The following is a 26,309-nucleotide window of genomic DNA, read 5'->3' as shown; positions in this document are numbered from 1 at the left end:
TGGCTGGGTTAACTTAGTTCTGTAATGGCCTGCTATCCACAGCATGTCAATATGCCTTTGCCTCCCATAATCCTGCAGTGTTTGCATGGATGGTGCTCTTAAGGCTGTCTCATAAAGGAATTTCTGTGTGCTTTTAGACATGTGAGAGCCTTTAATCTTGGGCTTCTCAGTTTTTTTAGTTAGTTTGTTTGTTTTGTGTTTTTTTGTTTTCTGCTTCAACGCGTTGTTTATCCTTCCCACAATAAAGATTTTCCACTTAACGTCCAAGCAGCATAATCTCTAACTGACTTGAAAACCTAAAAGTGCAGGAAAAACCAGTAGCAGGGGAAAAGCCTGATGTAAGAAGGAGCAGAAAGTTTGTGGCCATATCACTGTTTTGCTGTTCTCACTCCACTGTTTGGCAATGACCCTGATCTATAAATCCATAGGGGATAGAGGAGTTACCTGACTGAAAGAAAAATCTGTAAGACATGGACCAGAGAATGTTTTCAAGCAAGCATCTGAAGCAGATATTTAGACCTGTGCAATTACTTTCCCTCAGGGCAGAAGCTGTTCATATAATTAACTTGGCTAAGATGGACTATTACATGTGCCTTTCTCTTTGGAGTAACAGGTCAGAGAATGTTTATTCCTTTCCTATACACACTGTAGGCTTGCCTACATTCTGGCCCTGATCCCAGCTATTACTCATTTCCTTAGAGAGAAGGGGTATGTTATGCCTGAAAGATGATAGCCTGAATAAAGTTGGATCCCCTTGCTGGGGATCCTTGCACTGAATCTTGCAGCTGACTTCCTTTATTAACCCAGCATTTGTCTTGAGAAATCCTGGTGAGGTCATTAATCTGGAAGGTCACTCAACACAGACTTTGAGCAGAATTGCTTTTCAGGCCAGGAAGGGAGACTGAATTGTACATTGAAGAGTTGAGCAGTGCAAGAAGAGATTTGTATTAACCCTTACAGTATTGTTTGTTACAGTATTATAAGACTGAAATTTTTTATGCTGCTTGCACTGATTTTTTTTTTTCCCCATCCAGCCTGACTGATGGCAATTCAAGAGAAAAATATGAATTTTGACCTTTGCTAAACAGCCACGTATGTACTTACTTACTCTGGTAACTCCCTCTGTGCACAGCCATACTCACCTATTCAGATGATTAAAAAGGATAAGGGTTCTTCCATGTCCATTAGTGTAGCAAGTAATGACATCTTTGGATAATTTGCCTGTTACCATCACTCAAGGCTGTCCCTTTGACTTCTCAGCTGACATATAATGGGAAAGTTTAGAGCAGAAAGAAGGACAGTACAGACAACTTGTTTTCTCTGCACAAGCTGAGAGCAGTACAGAGGGAATTTTATTGTCTTAAGTGTCAAAGGAAGCAGGAAGAAGTACCAATATGAGGGCCATGGGAAGTGCAGTAAAAACTAAATCTAAATAAAAAATCTGTGTTGGCTACATAAGAAACAGAAACACACTGATTAATTACAAAAAGACATACATGATACTGTTCTTAAAGAAAGAAACTTCCAGTTTCTTAGTTCTGAGCTGTACCAGTGATAAAGATGTAAATGGTTTTGGAGCACCCTATCAGAGCTGGAGTAGAATACTGATGTGCATGGAAGGGGACTCCTCTAGTCCCACTAGCACCATCTCAACCCTGACCTGGAGGAAAACTCTGCTCTGCAGAGATCATGGGGCATTCAGTAGCCTTCTGGGCTTAAACAGTGTTGCTCTTGAGCAGAAAGGGCCAGGGCAGCACTGAAGGAGAGCAGTTGTGATACAATAAACACCTGCTCAGAAGACACACAAAAATATTAAATTTCCTCTAAGGAGTTCAGCTTGGCTGTAGAGGGGTCATCTCCAGCTTGCCCTGGGAGAGCAAACATCAAGCCAGAATAGCACTTGCTTTATTAAGTAAAATTATAATCCATAATGCAGGTCTAAATGTTGTCAGGACAACAGTGCAAGGCCACTGGAATGTGTGGTGTTATTTCAGCTTCACTTGCACACACAGTACACCTGGGACACCCTCTGCCTATATCTACTGTTCAAACATCAGGACCACTTGAAATACTTCACTCAGAAGAAGCAGGTAGCTAAAGCAACCACCCAAAGTGGTTAGCCAGAGCCACTGGAGCAAGGTCAAGCCAATCTTACCCAGACTCTTGCCCTTTGGCAAACAGAAGCTTCTGTTCGTATGGTTTCTTAAACTCTGATTTTTTAAGGACAGTCATGTTCCAGTCTATACAACACCACACATGAGCCTACCTTAGGGGGCAGGCACCTGATTAAGGCTTTCACCTGAAATACTTAAAATTCATCATGTTAAGCAGATTTGAAAACAACAATACACCTAGTATGTGAACACATGTACAGTTCTGGAGTCATTTATTCTGACAGAAATGTTCTCACCCATACCCTGACCCACAGGTAAAATAGTAACTGAAAAAAAAGCACTCCACTCCCACCTAAAACACTTGCTAACACACCTCACATTCTTAATGACTCCTTTACTTCTACCAGTTAAAAAAAAATGGCTAGTGTGTCACACTGATGGACACCCAACCCTGCTCTTTAATATACAAAATTTGTATCAGAGTGATGCTGTAGCACAAAATTTTGCTCACTAATGAACCTGCCCATTAAAAAAACTCCTGTTAGCCAGGTATCAAGGGACTTGTCTACCTACATAAAAATATAAAGAGGGGCTCTTATTTCAAGGCTTGCATTACATTTAGAATAGTTTCGCCAGTAACAGGTCAGCATTTGTTGAAGTCTTTCAAAGCTCACATCAGCTTTACATACAACTCATGCAGTGTCTGTCCATTCCTAGTGTATGAACAAGGCTCCTTTCCAGAGTTAACAGGACTTGTAGTGCAGAACAGACATCAGGTGACACCTACTGAACACTGAAATTCACATTACAGAGCTACATGAGTGACCCTATTAAAATTTAATATTAAAAAAATTAATAGGACTCCTTGAGATCCATCTTCCTTGTTCTGCAGGCACTAAAGGAGTATGAGTTACATTATCATTCCTCCTCTGTAGCTCTAAAGCCTGCAGAAGTGAAAAAGACTCATCACCAGCCTTTTTTCCTTATGGTTAAAGGCAGACAGACCAGAAACCAGAGCAAGTAGATGGGGCAGGAAAGAAGTTGAAGTACTAAAGTTTGTCTTGCACTGTACCCTCAGGTTTCTTACAGCATAAAGCTAGATTGCATTAATCCTCTCTGTCATGGAAGAATGTGGTCTTGTTTGTTAGGAAAGAAACAAAACTTTGTATTGAAGTGATTCATCCTGTTACAAATATGGGGGGAGCAAGAGCAAGAAGGAGAGAACTCTATGGTCCTTTTCCAGTTTCTTGTACCATCTGCTAAACTGGAGATACAGAAACAGTAAGGAGCAGGAATTCTACAATTCAGTGAAACACAGTAGAAGTACAGGAACCCTAGCAGAGTGCACTTATCTCCTCCCGTGTCCACCTTTAGAAATTAATCAATGTTAGATACAAGCAAAGAATTAAATACTTCCTAACATATATAATTACACAACTAAATGTTGAAAGAGGATATTCTTATCTAGCTGCAGCTGAGGATTAAGAGACCTTGAACTCTACCTGTCATTCATATCTTAAACATCCATTTCCTTTGGTTTTCTTAGCTATTGGCCTCAGTTACATCCTGCAGGAAAGCACTTAATTACAAAGTCAAACAAAGCATTTTGTTTTAAGCCATTCTGCCTTGATGATCTAACACTGCTGAACGCCCCTGTTGCCCTGCTCTCAAGAAAACATCATTAACTTGCAGCTGACCCCTCATTTGTCTCGTCTGTTTTAAAGTCTTCCTCCCACCCCCACATTTCCCCTTTTCATCTAAAAAAGCTCAGGTCTGTCCAGTTATTCCATGTTCTCTGTATTAAAATACTAATTGCTCTCAAAAGCTCTCCAGTTACTCTGAAATAACTAACCAATCAACTAAACAAAGTCATGGTGAAGATGCATTCTAGGCATCTTTTATAACTTTTTAAAAATTCTGAATTTCATCCACTTTAATAAAACCTGACAGCCAGTTTTCCCTTGCTGACTGCTGCTTGTATTTATCCTATGATTCACAGTGGCATCTGAACTTTCAGTCTGCTGCATAGCAAACATTATGCAAAGGCAGTTTGGGCTTCCAAACGGCCCATGTTATTTACAAGTAACTGTGGTGCCTTTACAGCTAACGTCATCATTAGCATCCAGACACTAAATATGTTAATTTACAGCCACACAAAAATGACCAGAGGACACATTCAAGTAGTGCTTGGCTCACTGATGCTGTTAACTTCAGTTGTTGCATATAGCTGGAATATAAGGGAGTGGACAGGTGTTGCACTGCACTGTGGAAACTGGCATCCTCTTCTGGACTAACCTTCTCTTGGCTCAGCAGCAAGTTCTGACACCTTCTGAGATTTTCCTCTTGGCTGTGTTTTCAGCACAGCAGAAAACAGACTGCAAATAGAGATTGGAAGGACTGACTGCAGTGGTATGGCTATACCTTGCAAGTTACATCACAGTTAAGGATGTACAATCAGGAACCTGTAAGGCGTGAGTTAAATAGCTTGTGGGTGGTGCTTCGAGGATTAACTGCTTTAACTAGGCAGAAGAGCTGATTTGTTTGGGGTTAAGAACCCATTCTCTGCCACCAAAATAGCTCTGGTCATTATGAGGATGTGGCACAGGAATACTGCAACAAAGAAACTAGTAGAGCTAAGCTCCATCATGTTTCTAACAAAGAAAGGAAAGAATAAGCCCGGTTCTAACAAAATTAAATATGTGGTATTTCAGAAAGTTTAGCTCCTTATCAGTGTTGTGATAAAACAGGACTCTTCAGGGTACTCCCACTTTCAATCTCAGTTTTTGCATCCCCTAGATCCATGTATCCAAATCACTTTAAGACCATGCTGTTCTGACTTCCAGAAATCCCACTGTTCTCATGCCCTAGGCCTCAAACAGAGAGGTCTGACAACACTCCAGATTTCTGACAAGCATTACACTGCTGATTGAGCATACACTCCCCCAAAAGAAGCATGGGAAGTCAAGGCCACAAGTGGCAGAAAGGCTCAGCCCAGCCCTTTGGGGAAGGTTAGTGTAAGCAAGCTGTTAAATACTGCAGTTATCCAAAGAGCCAGAACACAAGCACAGCTCTGGCACTGGGTTGGGGAACTGCTTTCAGGAGGCTCCAGGGTGAGCTGTCAGGAAAGCAGCTGCAATTTCCTCCAGCAGACTTCTCACTAACAGGTGTATGTAACTCTGGCACTAACACTACAGGGAGGAAGGAGCAAGAGCCTTGTGGAAAGATAAAAATGCTTGTAAAACCTTTTCACATTATTACATCCTTCTTGAACTATTTACTCTTAAAACTTGTACCTCAGTGACTGAAGTGCTTGTCACAAGCTTTCTAAGTAGCAGCCACTAGAAGTTGATAGAGAGAAGGCTGATGAACAGATGATAAGAAGCTCAGGTTTTCCACCAGCCCCCCACCTGCCCCATCTCCATTGCTGGAATAATTGAGGTCTCTGTGCCCGTTTTCATGTAGCAGTGGTATAGGTTATATCCTGATCCACTCAACCACCAAAGGACCTACAGCAGCAGTTCACCAGCATTCCACTGTGTACTCCCTCAGAGACAATGAAGTGCTTTGAAACAGGCAGGACTAAACATACTAGATGTGTTTTTTCTGGATGAGAAGACTTTATATGGTCAATAAATCAGGCTGAGCAAATTCAGACCTATCTCTCACAAGAGAGATGATGATAAACAAAGTGTTCATAATGACAAAACCAGGAGTTTTTGTACAAGATTCAGGGGACATCCCATTCCAGCATCACTTCTCCCACAGCCCTGCAGGTCTTGCAGGGGTTGAAGACTTCTGTGCAGACAGGAAAGAAGTACTGTTTACAAGAATGCTTCATCTAGTTGCTGTCGAGGCAAAGATAGCAAGTCCACTTACCCCACTCACTTAATATTCTTCCTGAAGCAAACACCCACTAATGTACAGATCTTTTTCCTTTTCTTTTTTTTTTCTTTTTCTTTTTTTTTAAAAAATACTGAAGTGAATTAAGATGGTCACCTCTCCCAGAAACAGGCAGGCGAATCCTCTGGGACCCATGGGATCCAGCTCTGGGACTGGCCCACTAGTAAGTACCTGGGAAAACCAGCACTCTTATGCTCCTACTCCCCTGTCCCATTTGTCAGAATCACTGCAGGTGGATCCAGGTCCCAACTGTGGCCAGCAAAAAGTCCATGGAGCCAGGCACACAAGGCACAGCTCTCTTCACACCCGGATCTGGTACCCGTTGAGGTCTGGCATGGCTTTGGAATCGGCAGGCTTCTTCTCACCAGATGGCCTGTGAGCAAAGAGGGTAACAACTCTTCAGAAACTGTTCTCAGTCAGGTGATGCTGCACATAGAGATGGCAGCACAGGAAAAGGTACAAAGAGCTTCAGATTGATCCTGTGCTACTGAGGACAGGACTATCTGCAGCCTCCAGTAATTCTCCCAATGATCTCAACAGAACAGAATGTAAGTTAGGAAGTAGGAGGTCCACTCTGGAACTCCAGGTTATTATCAGGAAAATACTCGTGCTGACAGCAGAATAATTTTTGGAATCTCTTTGAGGCACAAGTCTGTGAGACACCAGAGCTCAGACCCATGCATAAGATTAAAAGTCTGCTACCAACATCACTGTCTGTTCGAGCTGCCTTCCTTCTCCATGCCAAAACAAGCAAGCAAAAAAACCCCAGCTATCCCCTCAACTCCCTAAACAATGATAAACTCACAATGGAAGAATTGTGACTAGGGAAGAATGCTGTTGCAGGTCAGAGAAATGTCCACTGTTCTAAAGAAACCCAATAGGACATCAGAAGGATCCAAAACCAAACAGCAATGTGGAGTCTGAGTAAAACAGAAGTTTTAGATAGGTCTCCTGCCCAGCAGCCCCACTCACCGTCGGTCCCCGCGGCTGTTCCGCCGATGCGGGCTGGCCTGACCTCTTTGTGGGGAGGAGACATCTTTCTTTCTGTCCTTGGTGGGAGATGGTGGTCCAGTTCCTTTCCCAATCTGCCAGAAAAATAAAGAGCTATATGAGCAGAAAACCAATATGAGCAATAGCAAAACCCACAAAAAATAACAATGATTTATTATATGGGAAAAAAAGACAAAAAGGCAAGGCAAAAATGCAAAAATGCAAAAGCTAGAAAAAACAAGTTACAGTGACAGCTATGGCACCAAGGACTGTATACAGTCCAACTTAATTACAGCTGCAGCACTGCATGAGCATCCATTAGGAGACCAGCCTGTACATAGTGGGGTGGTATTCAGCAAGAAAGAAGCCCCAGCCTCCAATTCACTTTCTAATCCACACATCTAGGAGAGTCTCCTGTCACTTCTTTCTCTCATAACACCAGCAGCCAGGCAAGACAGTGAGTGTGGTCATGAGTTCCCCCATCCTTGCTGCTTACCTTCAGCCTCATATCACGAGCGTGTCTCTCAAGCTCTTTGCGAAAATCTTCGCGGCTCAGCTTGTCTAGATCCAGGATGGAGCGCTTCCACTCAATCTGCTCCACACTGTGTGGGTCGTGGGACACACAGTGGCCCAGCTTCACCTTTTTCAGCGTGTGCCAGCAGCGGCGATAGGCCTCCTCAAAGTCAAAGATGAGCTCGCTCAGTGTGCGGAAGACAGGCGCTTTGTACATCAGCTCCTCGCGCCGGCTGATGCCCAGTGCCCCGTAGCGGCCGCCAAAGTTCACCCCCAGCACGATGTGTCGGAAGTAGTTCCCTGAGAAGTGGGTTTTGAAGCTGATGGGAAAACGGTCCAGTGTGGTCATGTTGTTGGTGAGGTAACTGACAGCAGACACTGTTTAGGAAATAACCAGTGTAACAGTTTCCTGACAAGACACGTCCTACCTGCTCCAGACCCTCCCAGCCTTAGCAGACTCCCCATTGATTCAGGCATCACATAGACAGAATTTGTTCTCCAGATCAAGAGACCAGCTAATTGCAGGGTGCCCTAATTTCATTCTGGTTATGGGGAAAACAGACTTGGCCTCTTCAAGGAGACAGTCAACAAAGAGAAGTTAATTTTGAGGCAGTTCTCTGATGCAGAAGTTGCAATGCTAGCACCTTAAGTGTACTGTATTCCATAGCTCCCAAACGGTTAACACTGCAGCATTATTTCTTGGTTTGTTTTAATCTGTTTCCCTAGCTATTGTTTCATACACCTTCGGGATAAAAACTCATCAATCTCCACTTTTGAACCATTCACTCACTATCTCTGCCCCTCCAAGTGCTTCAAGAACCTATAGCCCAAATACCACAAATTAAACCTGGAAGATAGCTAGGAAAGATGTGTCTTCAAAGATAACACACTTCTAGAACTCATGAAGGTATTGCCTAAGCTAGTAAATGACATACACCGTAATTAGAAGTTGGGGAGGATCCGTAAGTTATTTTAATGCAGAACACATGAAGGCAGTAAGGGAACAATGCTATCCACAAAGGATTTCCTGACCTAACTCTAGTGTTTTTACTCCTCATTAGATGTTCTTTTATTTTTTACAATCTTGTACGGCTGACCAGGGCAGCACCACCCCTCTTGGGGAAGGAGAAGCAACTCCAAAGGACTAGCTCTAATACTTTAGAGAATTGCTTGGATTTAGATTTCATTGGTAGGGTTTTGTGGGAGAACTGGGGAGGAAAAAAAGAGGAATGTAGGGCTTGATGCTGGTATCATCACTACCCTCAAAGCATCGCAAGCAAGAAAGCAGAGCAGAAACACAAGGATGGGCAGACATGCACAACTCCAAGAGGAAAGGATACATTCCCAGGATCACAGCTTCCAGGCATTTTATTGGCAGGGCCTCTTTGGTCATTTCTTTGGCCAGGTCCATCAGCCTGCAGAGTGGGACAAGGGAAAGATGAGGACAGTTAGAGGGCTTTTGCTATGCAATGTGGCCAGTTCAACCCTTTTGCACTGTATTTGTAAGGTAGGTTTCCAGGAGAGAGGGTGGCCCACAGAGGATAGGGAACAGAAAAAAGTATCTTCTTTAAGAAGATATTAAATCCAAACCAGGTCTCTGCCACATGCTGTTGTTGCTTCCAAGGAATTCACTTCAGTGGGTTGCAGCAAAACTGCTCACTGGCCAGCCTGGGTTCTCAGGGACACCGCAGCACCAATGTGTCCATAAGGAAAACCCTCAAATGACCAAGAGCCAGCAGGGTTTGCCACACAAGGCTCAAGACTATAAAGCCTTCTTCTCTGGCATTAACCCTAGTCTCTGTTCAGTGAGTACCATGGAGGAGACATTGGACCGGGTACAAAACAAGGCATTTAGACTCACATAAACCTATGGACTAGACCAACAGTAAGAGGCCAGTCTTGGGAGATTCTCCATATGCTCTTCAAGTGAGTCAATGAACATCAGGGGCTTATTGCCAGGAATTTCTGGGACATGGCAGTTCCCAAAATCTGCAGTGAGGAGAATACCCTTTCTTGTTCAAAGTGTGAGTCACCAAAAGCTTAGTGAGCCTAGATTCTGCAGAGGCACTCACAGGAACTATTAAGTCAGACCTGTAAAGATACTTTGGTTTTACAAAGCTTCTGTAGACCAGGACCTAATTTCAGAATCCCTCAGAAGTTCATATACTTACATTCCAATTAGAAGCAGGCAGAATATGCACATTTTTGCAATACATTATCTTTAGTTTACTGGATTTACTGATTCGTGACAAAAAAACCCTACTCTCTTTCTTGAGAAAGACCAGACACAGCTCTGTCCAGCTATGCCCCAGGTAATAGACAATGAAGTTACCCAAAGCAGGATGCAGCTGCAGTACCAAAAGCCCTGAGTGCCACTAGGCCTTGGGCATGGGATGGAGAAAAAGCACTGTGTATAGCAGGACTCCAACAACAAAGAAAGGATTACATGCTATAGAGGCTGCCAGCACTTACCCAGTCAGAGGTCTGCTCTTCTTAATCTCAAAGAATTGTGTCCCAGTGTGATTGTACCTGGAAGCAAGAAGTTAAGGGCTTGGCAGCTTGAAAAGTAGAGTTTGAAGAAAACTTGTGTGAAGGACTTTCATGTTATTTACTATTCTCACAGCAAAGTCATGATCCCACAAATGTAGCAGCATCACAAGAAAATCCCTACCTCCCTTTCCTGCATTTCTCCCATTTATAATTCCTCCTTACTTCCTCTGTATTTCCTTGTCAATTCTTCTCTTCCTCATACCCACATACAGGTTTCCACTCCAATTCCCAAAGGTTCATGCTGACAGCACATGCTCTGCTCAGCTTTCCAATTATCAGGGCAGAATAGTTTGATAAATCTCTTCCTGCTCCAATCTGTGCATAATAACAGAGCAATGAAACATTCATGGTACCTTATTCTAAGATTGACTGGGATCCAATCCAGAGCACAACCACCCTGGATGGGTGAAAGATGCCAAAAGGTCAGCCTTCTTACCTTGAATTAGAACTGAAGGCAGAGCTAGATCAGTATCTCATCAATGAGATTAGACTGTGCATGGCATATTGCTCTCCAGCACAACAGGAATGGAGAAATCTCTTTCCCAGAACATAGCCACACAGGCAGCTCTGCATATAAAGGGACAGCAGACACACAAAAGCAGGGTGTCTGAGTGTTGTTTAGATAGAGGAATGATTGTGTAGGATGACCTGAGAAGGTTTTCCCAGCACCACAACTCACCCACACCTTAACAACGAAGTGGTGCAGTTTGTAGTATATCAGACACCTGGCTGTCAGGATCTCAGATATATGTGTTTTTTAATGAAGTATCACTGTAAAGCCCTGACCTAGAAGAGTGGGTAGTGGGGAAAGGCCTTTGACAACATACCCATTTGTTACATGCAATGAACAGAACCAGAAGGTAACTTAAGCAAAAAGGGAAAAGAAACGGAGAAGCAAAACAAAACATTATCCCAAGTCCAGCTTCCTCTTTTCAGGGAACAAGTGTTGCTTCTTCTCCAGCTACAAGAGGAGGAGTTTTCCGTTTGTCACAGGGAAAGAAAGTCCTCTTGCTCTTTCTTCCTGGGTTACCACACAGTGAGTAAGGTAACAGCAAAGGATACTGAAGCTCCCTGATGTAGCGCTGAACAGCTTCCAGGCGCTCAGGGATGGGGGTGGACGGCTGGAACACAGGCACACTTGGTATGGGAATCTGAAATGAGGAGCAGAACATAAATCACTACTTCCAAACCTCTCCAGCTTCTTACTGAACTCACTGGCACATAGCATAGTGAGCATGTTCCTCTGAAACCAGACTCTTTTTGCCCAAAAAGTGACCATACCAGAAACATTTGTCTATGTCCGCAATGGAAATTGGGAAGGGATTCATAGTGAGGAATCACCACAGAACTGCAAGAGAATCTATGTGAAAAGGACCTGCATTTATTCAATGGTACATTGGACGAAATAGATAGAATTAACTGACAAGGCAAGATACAGAACAGGAAAGCAATCACCTGAGGGAGCATGGCCTCATTTGAGTACTGAAACTGAAAGGCACGAAACAAAAATAAAAGAGAGGCAAAAATGGACAATGAATATTCCAACATCACCTAAGAGTGGAATAGTCCTGCAAGCAAGGGTAGAAAGATCCTTCACTGCTTCCTGGCATTTCAGATGAGTTGGCACTGACTAGGACATAGGCTGGACAGCATGACTCCCTGCCCTGCAGTGTCTGGTGTTTTGAATTACATGGTCAGAGAATGACTTCTGTATGTTCACCTTTCAGACTGCTGTCCCATTCGGAGGCCTCAGCCTTATGGGTCCAGTCAGATTTTCCTCACCATTTTCACCATTTGCTCCACAGGGGATAACTGTAGTCTTGTCAGCAGCTGAGAAAATGTGTCTAAGTAAAGAGAAGGGACCTGTCCACAGGACAAATAAAAAGAAGACACAAGTTTGGGATGACTGACAAACAGAAACAGCCCAATGTTTTCTCTCTGAAGGACAGCTCATGCCTTGCATGCACCTTGTTAATATCAGACTGCATCTTTTCTCAGCTGTTTGGCTTTTAACATTTCAGTTCCTCCTCAGACTTCCCCAGAGCTGGCCTATCCACAGCTATGAAAGAGTGAGTCAGAGCCAGTTCTTCCTTTGAGCCTTCCACTCTGCTGTGGACAACTGCCTCTGCTGGAAATGGTTTTGCAGCCAGTGGTACTTCTTAGTGCGCCCTTCACACGTATTTCTGTGGCCACTCTTTTTCATATACCTCCTTTTTTTGTCCCGTGTTGGTACAAGTGACCAACAGATCTGGTGAACCAGATCAGGCACCTGAGCAGCTGAAAGCTGAGCCAGCAAGCATGGGTAGTTTTCAGCCAGATCAGTTCCCTGTGCTGGCTGCCTCATTCACAAGGGGCAGCACAGGCACGGTGGGAGCAGATGTGAAACTGGGTTTGTTCAACTGCAGCAGGAGCATGGAAGGCTCCAGAGAGTGGCACAGGAATGGAGCCATCTCTGGAAATGCACAAGCTGAGTCAGTTTGGATTCTCTGAGGTGACACACTGACTCACAGGAAATAATTTCCAGGCAGAAATAAGGAAAGCGGTAACAATCAGGGCAGGCTGACTATTTAACTTTGTCTCATTTCTTCAGCATGGCAGCTTTCATGCTTTTGAGGAGACAGACAGATTAAGTGCATGTTGACAGCAGCATTTAATGATTCTGGGTAGTTCCTCCACCTTTTACTAGTACAGACCCCCAGAGCTCCTTTTCCTCAAAGGACTGTGTAACACTGAGGCAGCACAACTGTTCAATCAGTTCAGCAGGGGACTAGTTAATGTGGAAGAGCCTCCTGCACCTCAAGTAATTAAACTGATGAAAGTACACTGTGCTCTCTCTCAGATCTGGGCCTGCAGCCCAGACTGGGCTACAGTTTCTTTTTGCATCAGGTCTATAGCATTTTAATAGGGCAATAGAAGCAGAAGGAAAGGAATAAGGTCTCCATCCCTCAATTCCACACTGACAGGATGAGAGATCCTTACACTTTTTTATTCCCCAGCATCATCCACTGCACATCTCAAAAGAGCTATAAATATTAGGTAGTTTTCACAGTCCTTCAGAAAGCAGAGAAGAATTTATTTTTAACAGACAAGAGAGGCAATCAGATCTATTTTGACTTCCCTTTAGCTATTCTGAAAGCTGGAGAGAAAGCAAGGAAGAGAGCCCAGATTTCCTAAAGTATATAACCTCTGCCAGGCTCAGCAGACCAAATGAATACACCCTTGATCCTTCATCACTTGTGTGGAGCAGCTGCATCACCCCACTCCTAGATTCATGTACCCTGGCAGGCTGTCTATATGCATGGGATTGGGGAATATATGCACTTTAGAAAGGGGATCCTGAGAAGAACCAATATTTTCATATGCTAAATGGGCCATGCTGTATGAGAGGCAGATGGGAGGAGGCACAGGCAAAGCTCCACCCTTATCGTATCACAGAGGTGCTCTTCTGGCCAGCCTTGTTTAGCAACAGTTTCTTTTATGGTACTTATGTGTATCCAAGCACCTCCCCACTCTTCCTTCTGCAAATAACACAGGAGCAATATCAGCCTTGCTTGAGAGCCTAAATGAAAAAAACAAATTATGTTTTCTGGTTCTCTCAGTCTAAACCCATTAGATGCAACTCTTCCTGTCTTTTCCCTCATAACCATCTCATTTAAAATCCATAATTTCTTTATGAGCCAAGCACACATCACTTTGTACTTGCAGCATGGAGCCATTTGATGATTCCAGCAGCTTGAAGAAAGGCAATACCCCCATCCTGCTGCTGGGAAGAACCCAACCTACAGGAGAGTGGCATTCTCAAGCCTACTCACTTGATGCCCACTCACCCCAAGTCTACTGGAAGGAGATGGAGACTAGAGGAGCTCTCTGAACTCTCAGACCCCAGTGAGAGCTGATCTGCAAATATGTGTCTAATCACAGCCTCCTCCTGTCATCATTTTATAGTATTTTAGTTTATTGACAGCTTTTTTGAGAGTTATTTCCCCCAACACCCAATGATGGCTACAATCAATGGCCAAAATTTTGGAGTAGTAAAGTCACTGTCCTATTTCCAACGCCTAAAAAGGACAATTCACCCTACAGTACATGGAGAGAACCTGGCTTTTCAAAGGAACTGGTCTTGCAGAGTACACTTACTGCCCTCATCCTCATCTGTTGCACCAGCCTTTCAAAAAAACTTGATGGCAAGGAGACAGGTGGCAATAAGCAGCCCTCAAAGAAAAAAAATACATCCCTACAGGGGAGAAGGAGCTAAAGAAACAGAGCCTGTGGTTTCCTGAATTCCAGTATCCTCCCAGCTGTATGCTGAGTGAGTTTGGGAATGGGATCTCAGATGGCAGAGTGCTGAATACAGTTTATAGATCTATTTCCCAGGGGTGCTAGCAGATGCACAAAACCCCTCAACAACCCCCAAAACAAAACAGCCATATTTTGTCTCTTATTGCAAGAACTCAGACCACTTGTGTCCCCTAACTGTAATCCTCTTGAATTAAGACTATACAGTGAGAACAGTGGAAGCTCTTCACATAAGAACAAAACAAAGGACTGAACATTATATTATCACCCTTATAATTTACTGGAATCTTGTCTGTCAGCTTCTTTCTTCCATTTCCCTCACCTTTTTTGGTCGAATCAGTCCTTATAGTTTGGAAATTAGGTAGTGTGTGTTCTGACTGATCTGAAATATGTTTTCAGCCTTCACCTAGGCTCAGGACAAAGTCAGAGGAAAGGAAGGAAATCTAAAAAGGAAGGAAAAGTCTAATGGAGTTAGAACAGGGACTGTAATCAGGACTCAGGATTTGTTCCAGTTGCTGCCACAGATGCCTATGACTTTTACTGCACAAAGGATGTTGCATCACATGGTTCTCCAGAATTCCTCATGGAAAGCAGTATGGATTGTCTGTGTACCATATAATAGCATGTCCTTCCATATTTCAAATTACCTTCCCAAGGAGGTAAGTCCTTGCTGAAAAAGCCTGAGATGAAAAAGCTCCATTTTTTTGTATTTGAATTTTCTCTAGTAGAGTGATGGGAAGACTCTTTCAACCCACCAGTGGAATGACATACCAAATGTTTGCAGTGTCTTTTGTTCACAGTATGACAATAAAAGGGAGAGATTTTTCTCCAGCTGAGATGCAATACAGATAGCAACAATCACAAGAATTCACATTCAAATGTTTCAGTACAGCACAAAGCTCAGTGAGATTGTCAGTGGTTCCTCTTTTCGTAGGGTTCTCTGCAGCAAGGCCGGGAAGATGCTTGGAAATCACATCTGACCCTACGCCAGCAATAAGCTCTGCAAACGTTTGCTAACTCCTCTTAAAACACTTGGCATCAAAAGTCTTTTTTGACAGATGCAGTTGTGTTGCAGAACGCCTTTCGGTGTGGGAGACTGTACCCAAATCGAATTTCTTCAGGTTCAAAGGCTCACCTCCGCCTGTCTCAACCCCCCACCTCAAGTATTTGTACTCTTCTAAATTTAACTCTCCTCATCTTTTCATCATTTATCTAGTCTTTAGGCACTGCCCATTCCCCCTCCCCCTCCAGACTGCTCACACATTAGCTACCTGAAGTCCGTTTCCCAGCAAGGCCGCAGAAGAAGAGGGTTCTGCTGGCGCCCCAGGCAGGGCAGAGCCCCGCAGACACGCTCTCGCAGTTCGAGTTAGAGCGCGGCTTTGCTTCCGCCACGAGCACTCCCGGGGCCCGTTATTCCAAGGGATCGCTCCCGAGCCGGGAAGACCGGGCTCCTAAGGGGCCAGGCGGGCGCCTCCTCCCAGCGGGATGCCGCCGTCTCCCCGTTCCCTTCGCCCGCCCCGTTCCGCCGGGACCCCGCGCCGCGCCAGCCCCGGGCCGGGGGGTCTCACCTTGGGCAGGTCGGCGGCGCCCCGGATCCTCTGCGCCACCCGGTCCCCGTCGGGATGGATCCTGCCCACATGCCGCCACATCCGCTCCCAGGTGGGCTCATCCACGGGCAACCCGCCGCGGTTGACGAAGAAGGGGACGCCGCCGTCGCGAAGATCCTCGTCGCCCTCCTCCTCCTGCTGCTCCTCGTCCCGCGGTGCCGCCGCCTCGCCGTTCGGGGGCTGCCCGGCCGCCGCGGCCCCGTCGCCCCCCGGCATCGGCATCGCCGCGCCCGCGCTCAGCGCCTGCCGCCCGCCGCCGGGCCGCCGGGGGCCGCGCCCCGCATGGCCGGCGCTCCGGGCACGGGGCGTCACCGCCCCCGCCGCGCCCCCGGAGATATCAGAGCGGAGGGCTCGCCGCGAGAAGGGCAGAGAAAGCCGGGCGGGGCGGTGCCGGGTGCCGCATCAGGCCGCCGCCGCGGCGGGGGAGGCGCCGGCGGCCCGAGCGCCCGCGGCAGTGACGGCGGGCACCGCGCGGGGCGGGGCGGGGCTGCCCGGGGCGCCCCCGCCGCGCCGCCTCCCGGGCGCTGCGCTCCGCGGGCACGGCCGCCTCCCGGGCGGGGGCTGCATCGGGAACAAAGCCCGCGCTGGGCGGGGCGGGGCCGGGCCGGGTGCCGCTCCCTCCGCCGCTCCCTCCGCCCGCTCCGCCCTGGGCCGGGTCTCGGCGAGCGCCCACCGCCCACAGCCGGGCTGCCGCTGGCAGGGCGAGCGGCGGGGGCGCTGCCCGCGGGCGATAAGCGGATACGGGCGATAAGGGAGGCGGCTGCGGCCGGCGATAAGGGGGCGGGCGGGAGGGTGGGAGCCGGCCCTGGGGGCTGGGGTGGGGCCAGGAGCGGTGCTGAAGGGTCGCCGTGAGGGGCAGGGGCGGCCGGGCGCGGCCCGCCGGGGTCTGCGCTCGGGCTGCGGGGCAGGAGGGACGGGCGGGGCCGGGGTGCGCGGCTGGCCGGGCTCGGGAGCGGCCCCGCAGCGATAAAGCAGTGCTGGGAGCGGGGGGCAGGTATCCGTGTTGGTACAGCTGTGAGGAGCGGAAGAGCTGGGATGAGCTTTCCAGGTAGGAAGCAATGGGGGGTGGAGAGGTATTCGGATGCTCCTGTAGCCCAAAGCAATGGTGAAGAACGGGCTCTTGTGGAACCGCGCCACTTGTCCAGGGCTGTGCTACATACAGCCCGTCCCCCTCAAGGGAAGGGCCCGCCAGGGCTCTTCTGCCTGGGAAGAGGCAAAATTCAACGTACCTAAGGTCTGGAGATGCACCACAAGCGAAAGACCGAGTGTTTTGCTCTGCTACATCGCCTAGGTTTGTTTCAGCTCTCTTGTAGTGCTGAGAAGTGTGAATTCTCATGGGAGGTTCTCCACATGCTGCGGGAGATTTGTAAGCCTATTCTCCAGTGTGTACCTGCTGCACTGGCTGTGTCCTCATCTGTAAGAGCCAGGCTATGTCTCGCCACAGACAGGACTAGTGGCTGTGTTTTGTCATCACCCCGTAGTATTAATTCATGTTGAAACCTATAACACAGGAGTATTCTGTAATTTAAGCACCAAGTACAAGAAATGTGTACAAATTACACCAAGAAATGGGTACAAATTACCGGGTCAGCTGCTGAGAAACCCTCTGAAGGACATCTCAAAACACTTGCATTTAGCACTCCAAACAAAAGGCTGCGGTTCAGCATCAGTGTGGGGAAATGAGGGGAAATACATGCTGGTTGCCATGGAATTTGGTGTGCCCTGAGAACAGGGTTAGCATTTACAGAGCTGAGTAGAGGATTTCAGAGAGAAATTCCACTTCTGTAGTGCCCTGCAGGCTATTGCTCACATGAGATCATTTCTGAAGGCGAAATACTTGAACACTGTTAACACAGTTCTCTGTTGAACTCAACGTTGCTCAAAATGCTGAAAGGTTGATTTTTATTTTTTTTTTTTTTTTTTTTTAAGGAAAATGAGGCTACATGTATGTCCCTGCTTCTGCCTTCTAAAAAAATCACCAGCATCACTTCATACAGCCTGCATTAACTTCTGTGATGTTTAGACATATAAGTCACTGAATAACGATTTCTTTTGAATGGAAACCTTAAGCACTGCAGACTTATAATCTCTGTAGAGTTTTTATTCTTTTATTGCCTTTACCTTTTACTTAGGAGCAACTGGTGGTTGGTTGAAATCAACACCTTATGTCTAAAGAGGCAGCAAAGGCTGTGACAGAATCACTCTACATCCCCTGACTGAACACATTTTGCAAGAACAGTTCATAACCTCCCATGTCCTCAGTCCCTTCTGCCCCCGTGGTCCTCAGTCTCTCTAGAGACGTGGGACTGAGAGTGGGCCAGTCATGCAGTGGCACAGGAACATCAATCACCTGCATTTTGCTTGATGGGCAGAGATATCTCCAGTAACAACACTGCAGAAAAGACATAGTGCAAAGACTTTAAATGCTTCTTTTAGAGCTCTATTGCCTCTTCTGGTTGAAATTAGGCACAGGTGTCCATAGAGGCAGGGATGCTTGTTTTGATTTTGAGCTCCAGCACTAATCCAGGGCTGTTAGTTCATACTGCCTCATAGTACCTCAGCTTATAACCTCTGTACCACCTGTTAGAGTGAAATGCTAATAAACTTGCAGCCAGAGATTTTGTACAAGTTATTTGGCATTTTTGGCACATTAACAACTACTCTTTCTTAAAAGAAAAATAGTCATAGTAGAAGTGAAATACAATTCTTGTATGTCTTATGTCTTAAATATATTCTCAAATTTCAATTGGAGAAAATGTAGCTGATAAGAATCAACAGACCTCAAAATAAGCTTATCAGGGGATTTTTGTTTCACTTTGTATCGGATAATTATTAGACAGCATCCCTCCCTTCTGACCATCACTCAAAAATTGGTCCATAGCAGGGGACCTGTATTTCAAGGCAGTGCCATGGCACTAAGCTTTGCACAGGATAGAGCAGAGTCCTGCCAAGTGAGCCAGTCCCTGCAGTGGGAATGGGAAGCAACTGAGGTGAGAACAGAGGACAGAGATTTCACTTCCCCTTCTGCACAGCCTGTGCTCTGTGCCATGGGTGCTGCTGCAAATGCTTCGTGTGTATCACACCTGAGAATGGTTTAAATGGGTGAAACTTCGTTAAGACAGAATTAAGATTTGCTGTTAGTGAGAAATAAATAACATTGATAAAGGATTGAAATCAAGGCAGAACTTACTGGAGTACATAAGTTATTTTTTAAGATATAAAATATGTGATAAAAGTATGCAAGTGGTTTATATATAAAACACTTGAGAAATAACTTATTTCCTCTATTTTTCTGTGTGTAGTGGGAGTTTTGTCTCTATTGGAGAGGATCCAGAATTAGTTTCTGTGAACATGGAATACATGGATAGTGGGTGATAATGTTCCCTTTGTTTTATAATGTCTTCTAGATTTTTATTAATATTTAATTATTTTTACTTCTGAGAGTAATTTGTTTTTATGCTGTCATCCTTTTTTTCAAATACAGTGTCTCTGTGATCGTCTATAAGACTAATTAAAATACTTAGCAGAGATTTCTTCTTCTTAATGGCAATTTTATGCCTGTGTTTAGTTGCATTTTCTTAGTGTGAACTGAAACATCACAAGGGTTTTTAAGGGTTTTTTCCAAACTACATGATTCTACGGAACACTCAGTGTTGCTTAGAGCATGAGTAAGGTGCTGTCTTTGTCCAACTTGGCCTAACTTTTTGTGATCTAAGGTTCTCTGTGGCACTAACTTCCTTGTTTTTGTAATTGTTTTGGACTGGATTTCCTCTTTTTGTATTCCTGAAAGAGCTCTGTGAAAAGCCTCATGACAAATCAACATATTTCTGAATTTATTTCCCAGAGCTTTGAGGCTATTACCTAACCTTGTTGGGTTTCTTTCAGTGTTTTAAACAAATCAATTGTATTTAATTCTGCGTGTGTTTGGAATGCTTCTTTCAAAGGCATCTGTAGTTTTTCTAAATTGATTTTTCATAACTTTTCATCTAAGTAATTCAGTCTCAGTGGATAGCCTGCAACAAATTAGGTGAACTACCTTTTGAAAGTGTTTGATTTGTTGCTTCCCCGTTCCCCTTCCCATTCCCCTCTCCCTCCTCTTCCTTTTTTTAAGCTTTTCAGTTAGAGGGTTGAAACTCATTGTCTAGATGGTGTTTATTTGTGTGTTTAGTTTTCTCCAGCTCAGAGTGCTCCCTTTAGCCTATCCATAACAATGTCTTCACATGCAGTAAAATCCTCTGCTGTGCAGAAAGCCCTGCTGAGATCACTGTGCTGCTGAGCTGTTTGCATGTGCTGCAGTAGATCTTTGCCCCCAGCACACATTCTACCTTTGCCCCTAAATTTGTTCTTGCCTTGGCTCTAATCAGGACTACCTGTGCAGATAACAGCAAAGCTTTTGTTCCTTGATTGCAGCACGTGTAATGTTGGTGAGTCTGGGAGATCAATTGGTGTAGCAATGCCAGAAAAGCCAGGTTGTGTGGGCAGCTAAGAATGACTTCAACAGACACTGATATAATGACTCCACACATTTTTCTCTTCAGGTGCAGTCATTCTGATTTCTTTTCATGTGTAGCTCACACCCAAGAGAGAGGAGACTTAAATCCAATCAAGCTTTAAAATGTCAGCAAATATTTGTAAGACTTCTGTATTTATCATAGAATCCTAGGACGGTTTTGGTTGGAAGCAATCTTAAAGATAGTTTATTTCAACTCCCCTGCCGTGGACAGGGCCACTTTCCAATAGATCAGGTTGTTCAGAGCCCCATCCAGCCCTTGTTTTGTACATTTCGAGGGATGGGACATCCACGACTTCTCTGGCAACCTGTTTCAGTGCCTCACTACTCTCACAGTAAAGTTTTTTTTCCTAATATCCAATCTAAACCTACCCTCTGTCAGTTTGAAAACATCCCTCTTATCCTGTCACTACATGCACTTGTAAAAAGTCCTCTCCAGATCTCTTGCAGCTGCCCCAGCTTTGAGTGCTGAAAGTGGGTCTACAGGAAAGACCAGAGGCTGATGTGATTTCACATCAAACTTCACTGAAAGGAATATGGCTAAAAATATAACAGGCATAGAGCACTGTACTTAGTTGGGAAGGAAAAGGGCTTTTTTTCTGACAGGAGTGTGGAACACAAATTGAAAAAAAATGTACCTGTTTTTAAGTTCATTAACTTCTCCAGTGAGATTTTGGACAAAGGTAGAATTTTATAATAAAATTCTTAATTTTCTTTTATCTATCTGATATTATTTTCTAGAGATGGAGAGGAAACAGGCTTCTATCCCATAAAAGATTTTTCCTGTTCTACACTGGTACAGAATAGACACTTGTGAAAGATTGAACTGGAAACAGAATAATTAATATACCAGCAGATGAGGTTCAAATCTCAACAAAGCTTTTGTGAAATAGAAATCTAAATGTAACATTCCTCACATCCAAACAAGTGTGCTGAGCTTGGTCTAGCATGTGAGCCTTTCTTGTAGAGGTTACAGTGAGCATTCAGCTGTACATGCAAAACACACCACTCCTGTACTAGCCAGGTCAGGAACTTATATGGGAACCTTAGGTTTAATTCCCTGTGCCAAGTCTCGAGCATGCAGTTTGAACTTCTGTCTTATCATTAACACTGCAGATTGTTATTCTAGAATTGGTGCCTCTCCCTTTTCTCAGAAAATCCTCCTTGAATTTGAGTAATCTTTCTCAGCAGAAATTTATTTTTCTTCAAGAAATGTCAATAAAGTGGCACTTTCCAAGAGTAAAGTGTCATTTTCCAATTTTCCAAGTCAAATTGATCCTGATCAGTTTTCTCTTCACAGCTTGGTCCTTAGTGTCTCCAGTTCTAACTTTATCATTTAGCAGTAATAAATTTAAAAAAAATTTACCCTGATGCCTAAGATAAAATTATTGCAGGAGAGCAGCTTTCAAGTGCTGCATGGGTTTTAGAGCTCTGCATGGATTCCTTCCTTTCTGGTTCTCAGTTCTGCCTTCACTTCCCTAGATTTCTTGTATGCCTGCAACATCTTTGCAAAACGTGGAAGGGCTACTCTTCTCACTCTTCAAATGGAGAAAAGAGATGAAGAAGCAGCAAGTGCTTTTATTGTTGATGCAAAGACTCCTGAGCAGGCTGAGCGATCCCTGACCTCGTGAGCCAGGCCAGCACCTCCATGCAATGATCCCTTGATGTGCCAGCACTGACTGTTCACACAGGTTCAGCAGAGCTGTGCCATGTGTGTTCCCTGGCTTGGGAATCTGCAGCTCAGAGCACTCTGCATTGTTCTCTGCTGTGAACTGTAAACATGTCCATGATCCCACAGGCAGACAGTGACAGAGCAGAGACGTAATGTGAGTTTTCTCCTGAGCAGCAAGCCAACCTTCTTTATTATGGTTTCTAGGCTACATAAATTGTAAGTGAATAAAAAACCCTGTGCATGTGGAAAGATTTCAATATTTTTTTGAAAGTAAGTTAATTCTTATAGCAAAGCATGTTTGGGGGGCTGGAGAGGACTGATTACGAAAGGATTAGCTATGCTAAAGAAATAGTCTATTTTCACTGTTGGAAATGCTTTATTGATGTTAGAGTAGAAATGCACAGATCAGTAGGACTATACTGATCTGCTCTGTTATGTCATAGACTGAAAAGAATATAGGAATTTGTTAATAGTCTGATGCATTGAGGAATGTATTAGAAGAATATGAATAAAAAGTTTCATTTAAGAAAAGGGTCTATCACTATTAACAAATGGTGCATTTTTTTGTCATTGTTAATCTCCTGGTCCTTGATTTCCCCTCCTTCCCCTTCCCTGTTACTATTTCACAGTCTTATCATATTTTCCCTGGTTTGCTGAAACCTGCTAATCTAGTAATTATACTTTCACATTCAGTTTTGCATTGCATTTTTTAGGCATCATGTGAAATGTGCTTGATGCCACACAGTGGCATCTGTTTATACAGGGGAGAGAATTTATCATTGCAGGTTTTGCAGGTAGGGTTGGGGTTTCATGAAAGTTAAGGTATAGTAAAAAGAGTTGAATTCATTTTTTGGGAAATTCATTGGGATAGGGGTGGGGTGCCCAACTTGAATGTATTTATGCATTGCATGCAGTGTGGGGAATAAATGAGAGGAATTAGAGATGTGCAGGTGCCTGCAGGACTAAGATCTTATTGGCATCACAGAGCTGTGGTTATGCCTATATATAGTGACTGTGTCCCTCTGGTCTGCTCTGCTGAGATGGTGAGACCCCCCTGGAGCTTGAAGAGGGACTTTCGACATGGGCACGTAGTTACAGGACAAGGAGGAATGGCTTTGAACTGAGAGAAGAAAGCAGGTTTAGATACTGGGAAGAAATTCCTCGCTAAGAGAGTGGTGAGGCACTGAAGCAGAGAAGTTGTGGCTGCCCCATTCACAAAAATGTTCAAGAAAGGACAGGTTGGAAGGAGCTCTGAGCAGCTTTTTCCAGTGGGAGGTGTCCCTGCCCATGGCAGGAGGCTGGAACTGCATGATCTCTAATGTGCCTTCCAGCTCTTAACATTTTAATGTTCTGTAATAAGGAATATACTGCAGGGATCAAGGCTCACACTTTGGGAATACAGTGGACTTCTCAGAGGCTTAAGAGGCGATTCTTTCCACCCAAGTTGTTCAGTTTGTTGCCGTTTGAATTGTAAATTAATTGAACAGTTAATAAATCTGTGACTGCAACTATGGAGTCTATCTTTTTTACCCTCTCCAGCTGAAAGTGGTGCTGAATCTGTCTCAGCTTCAAAACGTCTTGACCTATGTGTATTTGAAAGATACTTCAGGCTTGCAAAGAGGCTGTGTTTGGGAAAACTTTGTGCCCTATTTGACATGTTCTCTATTTCTCCGTAGAGATTCTTTAGGTTTTTTTCCGGTTGTTTTTGTCCCTCGGGAGTGAATTGTCGCGGTGGCGGGCATGAGACAGAAATGGGCTGAGTGACATCTAGTGGTCAGGAATTAAAATGTGTAGGACCAAGTGTTTTTCCTGCAGGACAACGGAAAGAAAAGGAATTCCTAAAAATGCACTGGGATTAACTTAGAATCTAGAAAACTTGAAATTTACAGAACATGTCTAATAAGTGCAACTACTTCTGTCAGCCTCTGTAAGCAGCAAGTTTCCTGAATGATGTTTGATGCCAAGGAATGAATTTGGTGTCTGGTGCCAGGGCCCAGTAACTTCCAACCCATTCTAGTGTCTTCTTGTGTCTCTTTCCCATTTTATTGCTTGTTTGGCTTTAGGAATAGTTTTACATGGCTCTCCCTTTGCCACAACCAGAATGAATTTAGAATGAATACAGCTTTCTGATTGTTAAATTTTTTTGGCCATTGGGGAGAGGTGATCTCATTAATAGCTCAGTTGTGAGAGACTGATCTTGGTAAAGATTTACTGTTTTGTACTCCTGAGAGCCCATTTGTCGTATTTGTCACTGCCAGTGTTAGAAGAGTTGAAGCTGTCCACTGTTCACTTCACTGGGAAGGATTCCAGTCCAGTTCTCTGCTATCTCACACAACCTTGTCAAATTGATTATGCCTAAAGGTACAGAGTGGATTATACCTGTGTGATGCCTGGTGGAGGAAATGAATGGCTTAAATAGGTTATTTCCTCCTGTAGTTTCCAATTATTTCTTTTTTAGGCAACTGGACCAGTGTAACTCATCTTGCTATCAAATAAATACTTATGAACAAATTCCAGCTGGCCAGTTGCCATTGAAATGGGAGCTAGATAAAATCTCTATCACTGTAGGGCTATGCCTGTCTTCTTGTGTTATACAACACCATGCTTTCTGGTTATATTTGGAATGCTGAGAAATGAGCTAGTATATGGTCATACTTTTTTAGATTTCAGTGATGAAATTGTTGTGCCTTCCTACTTGCCTTGCAGGCTTTAGAGAAAATGGGAACAGATTTTTCCTCAGACTTGAGAAAGGAGTGGGCTCCACTAAAATTAGATCCATCTTTCTTATGGCTTCTTGGGAAGTCACAAGCATATTCAGAAATCCACCCACTCATCCACTATAGTGTGAAGCTGGATGAAGTTGTTTGGTCAAGTTTAGACAAGTGACCACTGCATATGTTATAGAAAATTCTGGAAAAAGAGATGGCATTTAATACACAGGAGGAACAGTAACTGTTGTCAATCCATCTGGTCTCATGACTCCTTGACTGGGCCTTGCATGCACCCAGATAGCTCTGGTCAGCTCAAATTCCTCTCAGTACTTCAGGGGTGTAGAAATGGAGAGAGGAAGATAAAGGGACATGTGGCACATGTGCTGTGTGTGTTAGTAACATATCCATCACAGCTGTGGCATCTGAAAGGAAAAGGAAGGAAGCAGGTGAAATCTGTTGTGCTCAGAGGAAGCAGCATGTGTTTGAGTGCTAGCAAATTACAGATTTTTTCTTTAAAATTTGCTCTTACATTGTGAGAGCGGGACAGGCATGCCATTATTAGATACCACATTTATGAAGCTGGAAATGGAGCTTACTTGTTTGGATACAAGTTGTGGGGAGAAATTCATACTGTAACAGGGACAAAGCCTAGTGCCATGGTTGAGTTCCTCTGGAGCAGGGAGTATTATGGACAGGAGCTGCATGTAAGGAAAAACAGCAAGGGAATTTTTGCAAAACTTCAGCATTTATAGTTACCAGGATATAACAGAAACAATTCTGATTTTAGCTTCAGTGCTCTGCAGGGCAGAAGCAGTTCCTCAGTGTGAATGCCTGTTGCATTATGACTTCTGCACAGGTTTTCAGAGTGCATGTGGTCTGACAGTGATCACAGGGAAGCCACAGCAGCTGCCTCTCCTGCAGTGAGTCTGGCTCTTAGGCCTACAGTGGCAATGACTTTACCCAGTCATGGCTTCATGCATAAAAGTGTAGGAAACACCTTATTTTGTCAAACCTAAGGTCCATCTAGACAGATATCTTTGCCTTGGACAGTAAGAGCAGGCAATACTACACGGAGCTAGGACATGATCCTGGCCATCCATTTGTGTGTCCCCCTTGTTCCTCCTCAGCATCCATGGTCACAGGATTAAAATCCCTGGGAGGCACACCTGTGGACATTCCCTTACCCATTCTGGAATGGCTGTCCATAAACAAAATTCTCTTTTTGTAGCCTGCTTTTTCTTGTCTAGCCTGCTGATACTACCTGTCTCCTAGTCCCACATCACCAAAATTTTACTACAACTGTGTTTGCAAAATAAAATTATTTATTTTGTTTGTTTGAAACCTATCTTGCATGCAGTTTGAGTGAGTGCCCATACTTGTAGTATTACAAGGTTTGGTGACTAACAATCTACTCTCACTTTCTCAACTACCTTCATGGTTTTGCAG

General features: G+C 44.5%; 1 protein-coding gene across 1 annotated transcript; it reads right to left on the bottom strand.

The window, feature by feature from the left end:
* Nucleotides 1-183: 183 nt before the first annotated feature.
* On the bottom strand, nt 184-16,524 carry VASH1 (vasohibin 1). Its single transcript, XM_079308575.1, has 7 exons — nt 15,932-16,524; nt 11,130-11,218; nt 9,990-10,046; nt 8,858-8,932; nt 7,501-7,882; nt 6,987-7,099; nt 184-6,387 (listed from the first exon to the last, which is right to left on the bottom strand). The coding sequence occupies exons 1-7, from the start codon at nt 16,190-16,192 to the stop codon at nt 6,315-6,317; spliced, it is 1,050 nt and encodes a 349-aa protein (XP_079164701.1). The 5' UTR covers nt 16,193-16,524; the 3' UTR covers nt 184-6,314.
* Nucleotides 16,525-26,309: the final 9,785 nt, after the last annotated feature.

Source organism: Erithacus rubecula (assembly GCF_903797595.1).
Source record: "Erithacus rubecula genome assembly, chromosome: 6".
In the NCBI taxonomy this organism is placed as follows: domain Eukaryota; kingdom Metazoa; phylum Chordata; class Aves; order Passeriformes; family Muscicapidae; genus Erithacus; species Erithacus rubecula.
This window is presented reverse-complemented; position numbering and strand designations above follow the sequence as displayed.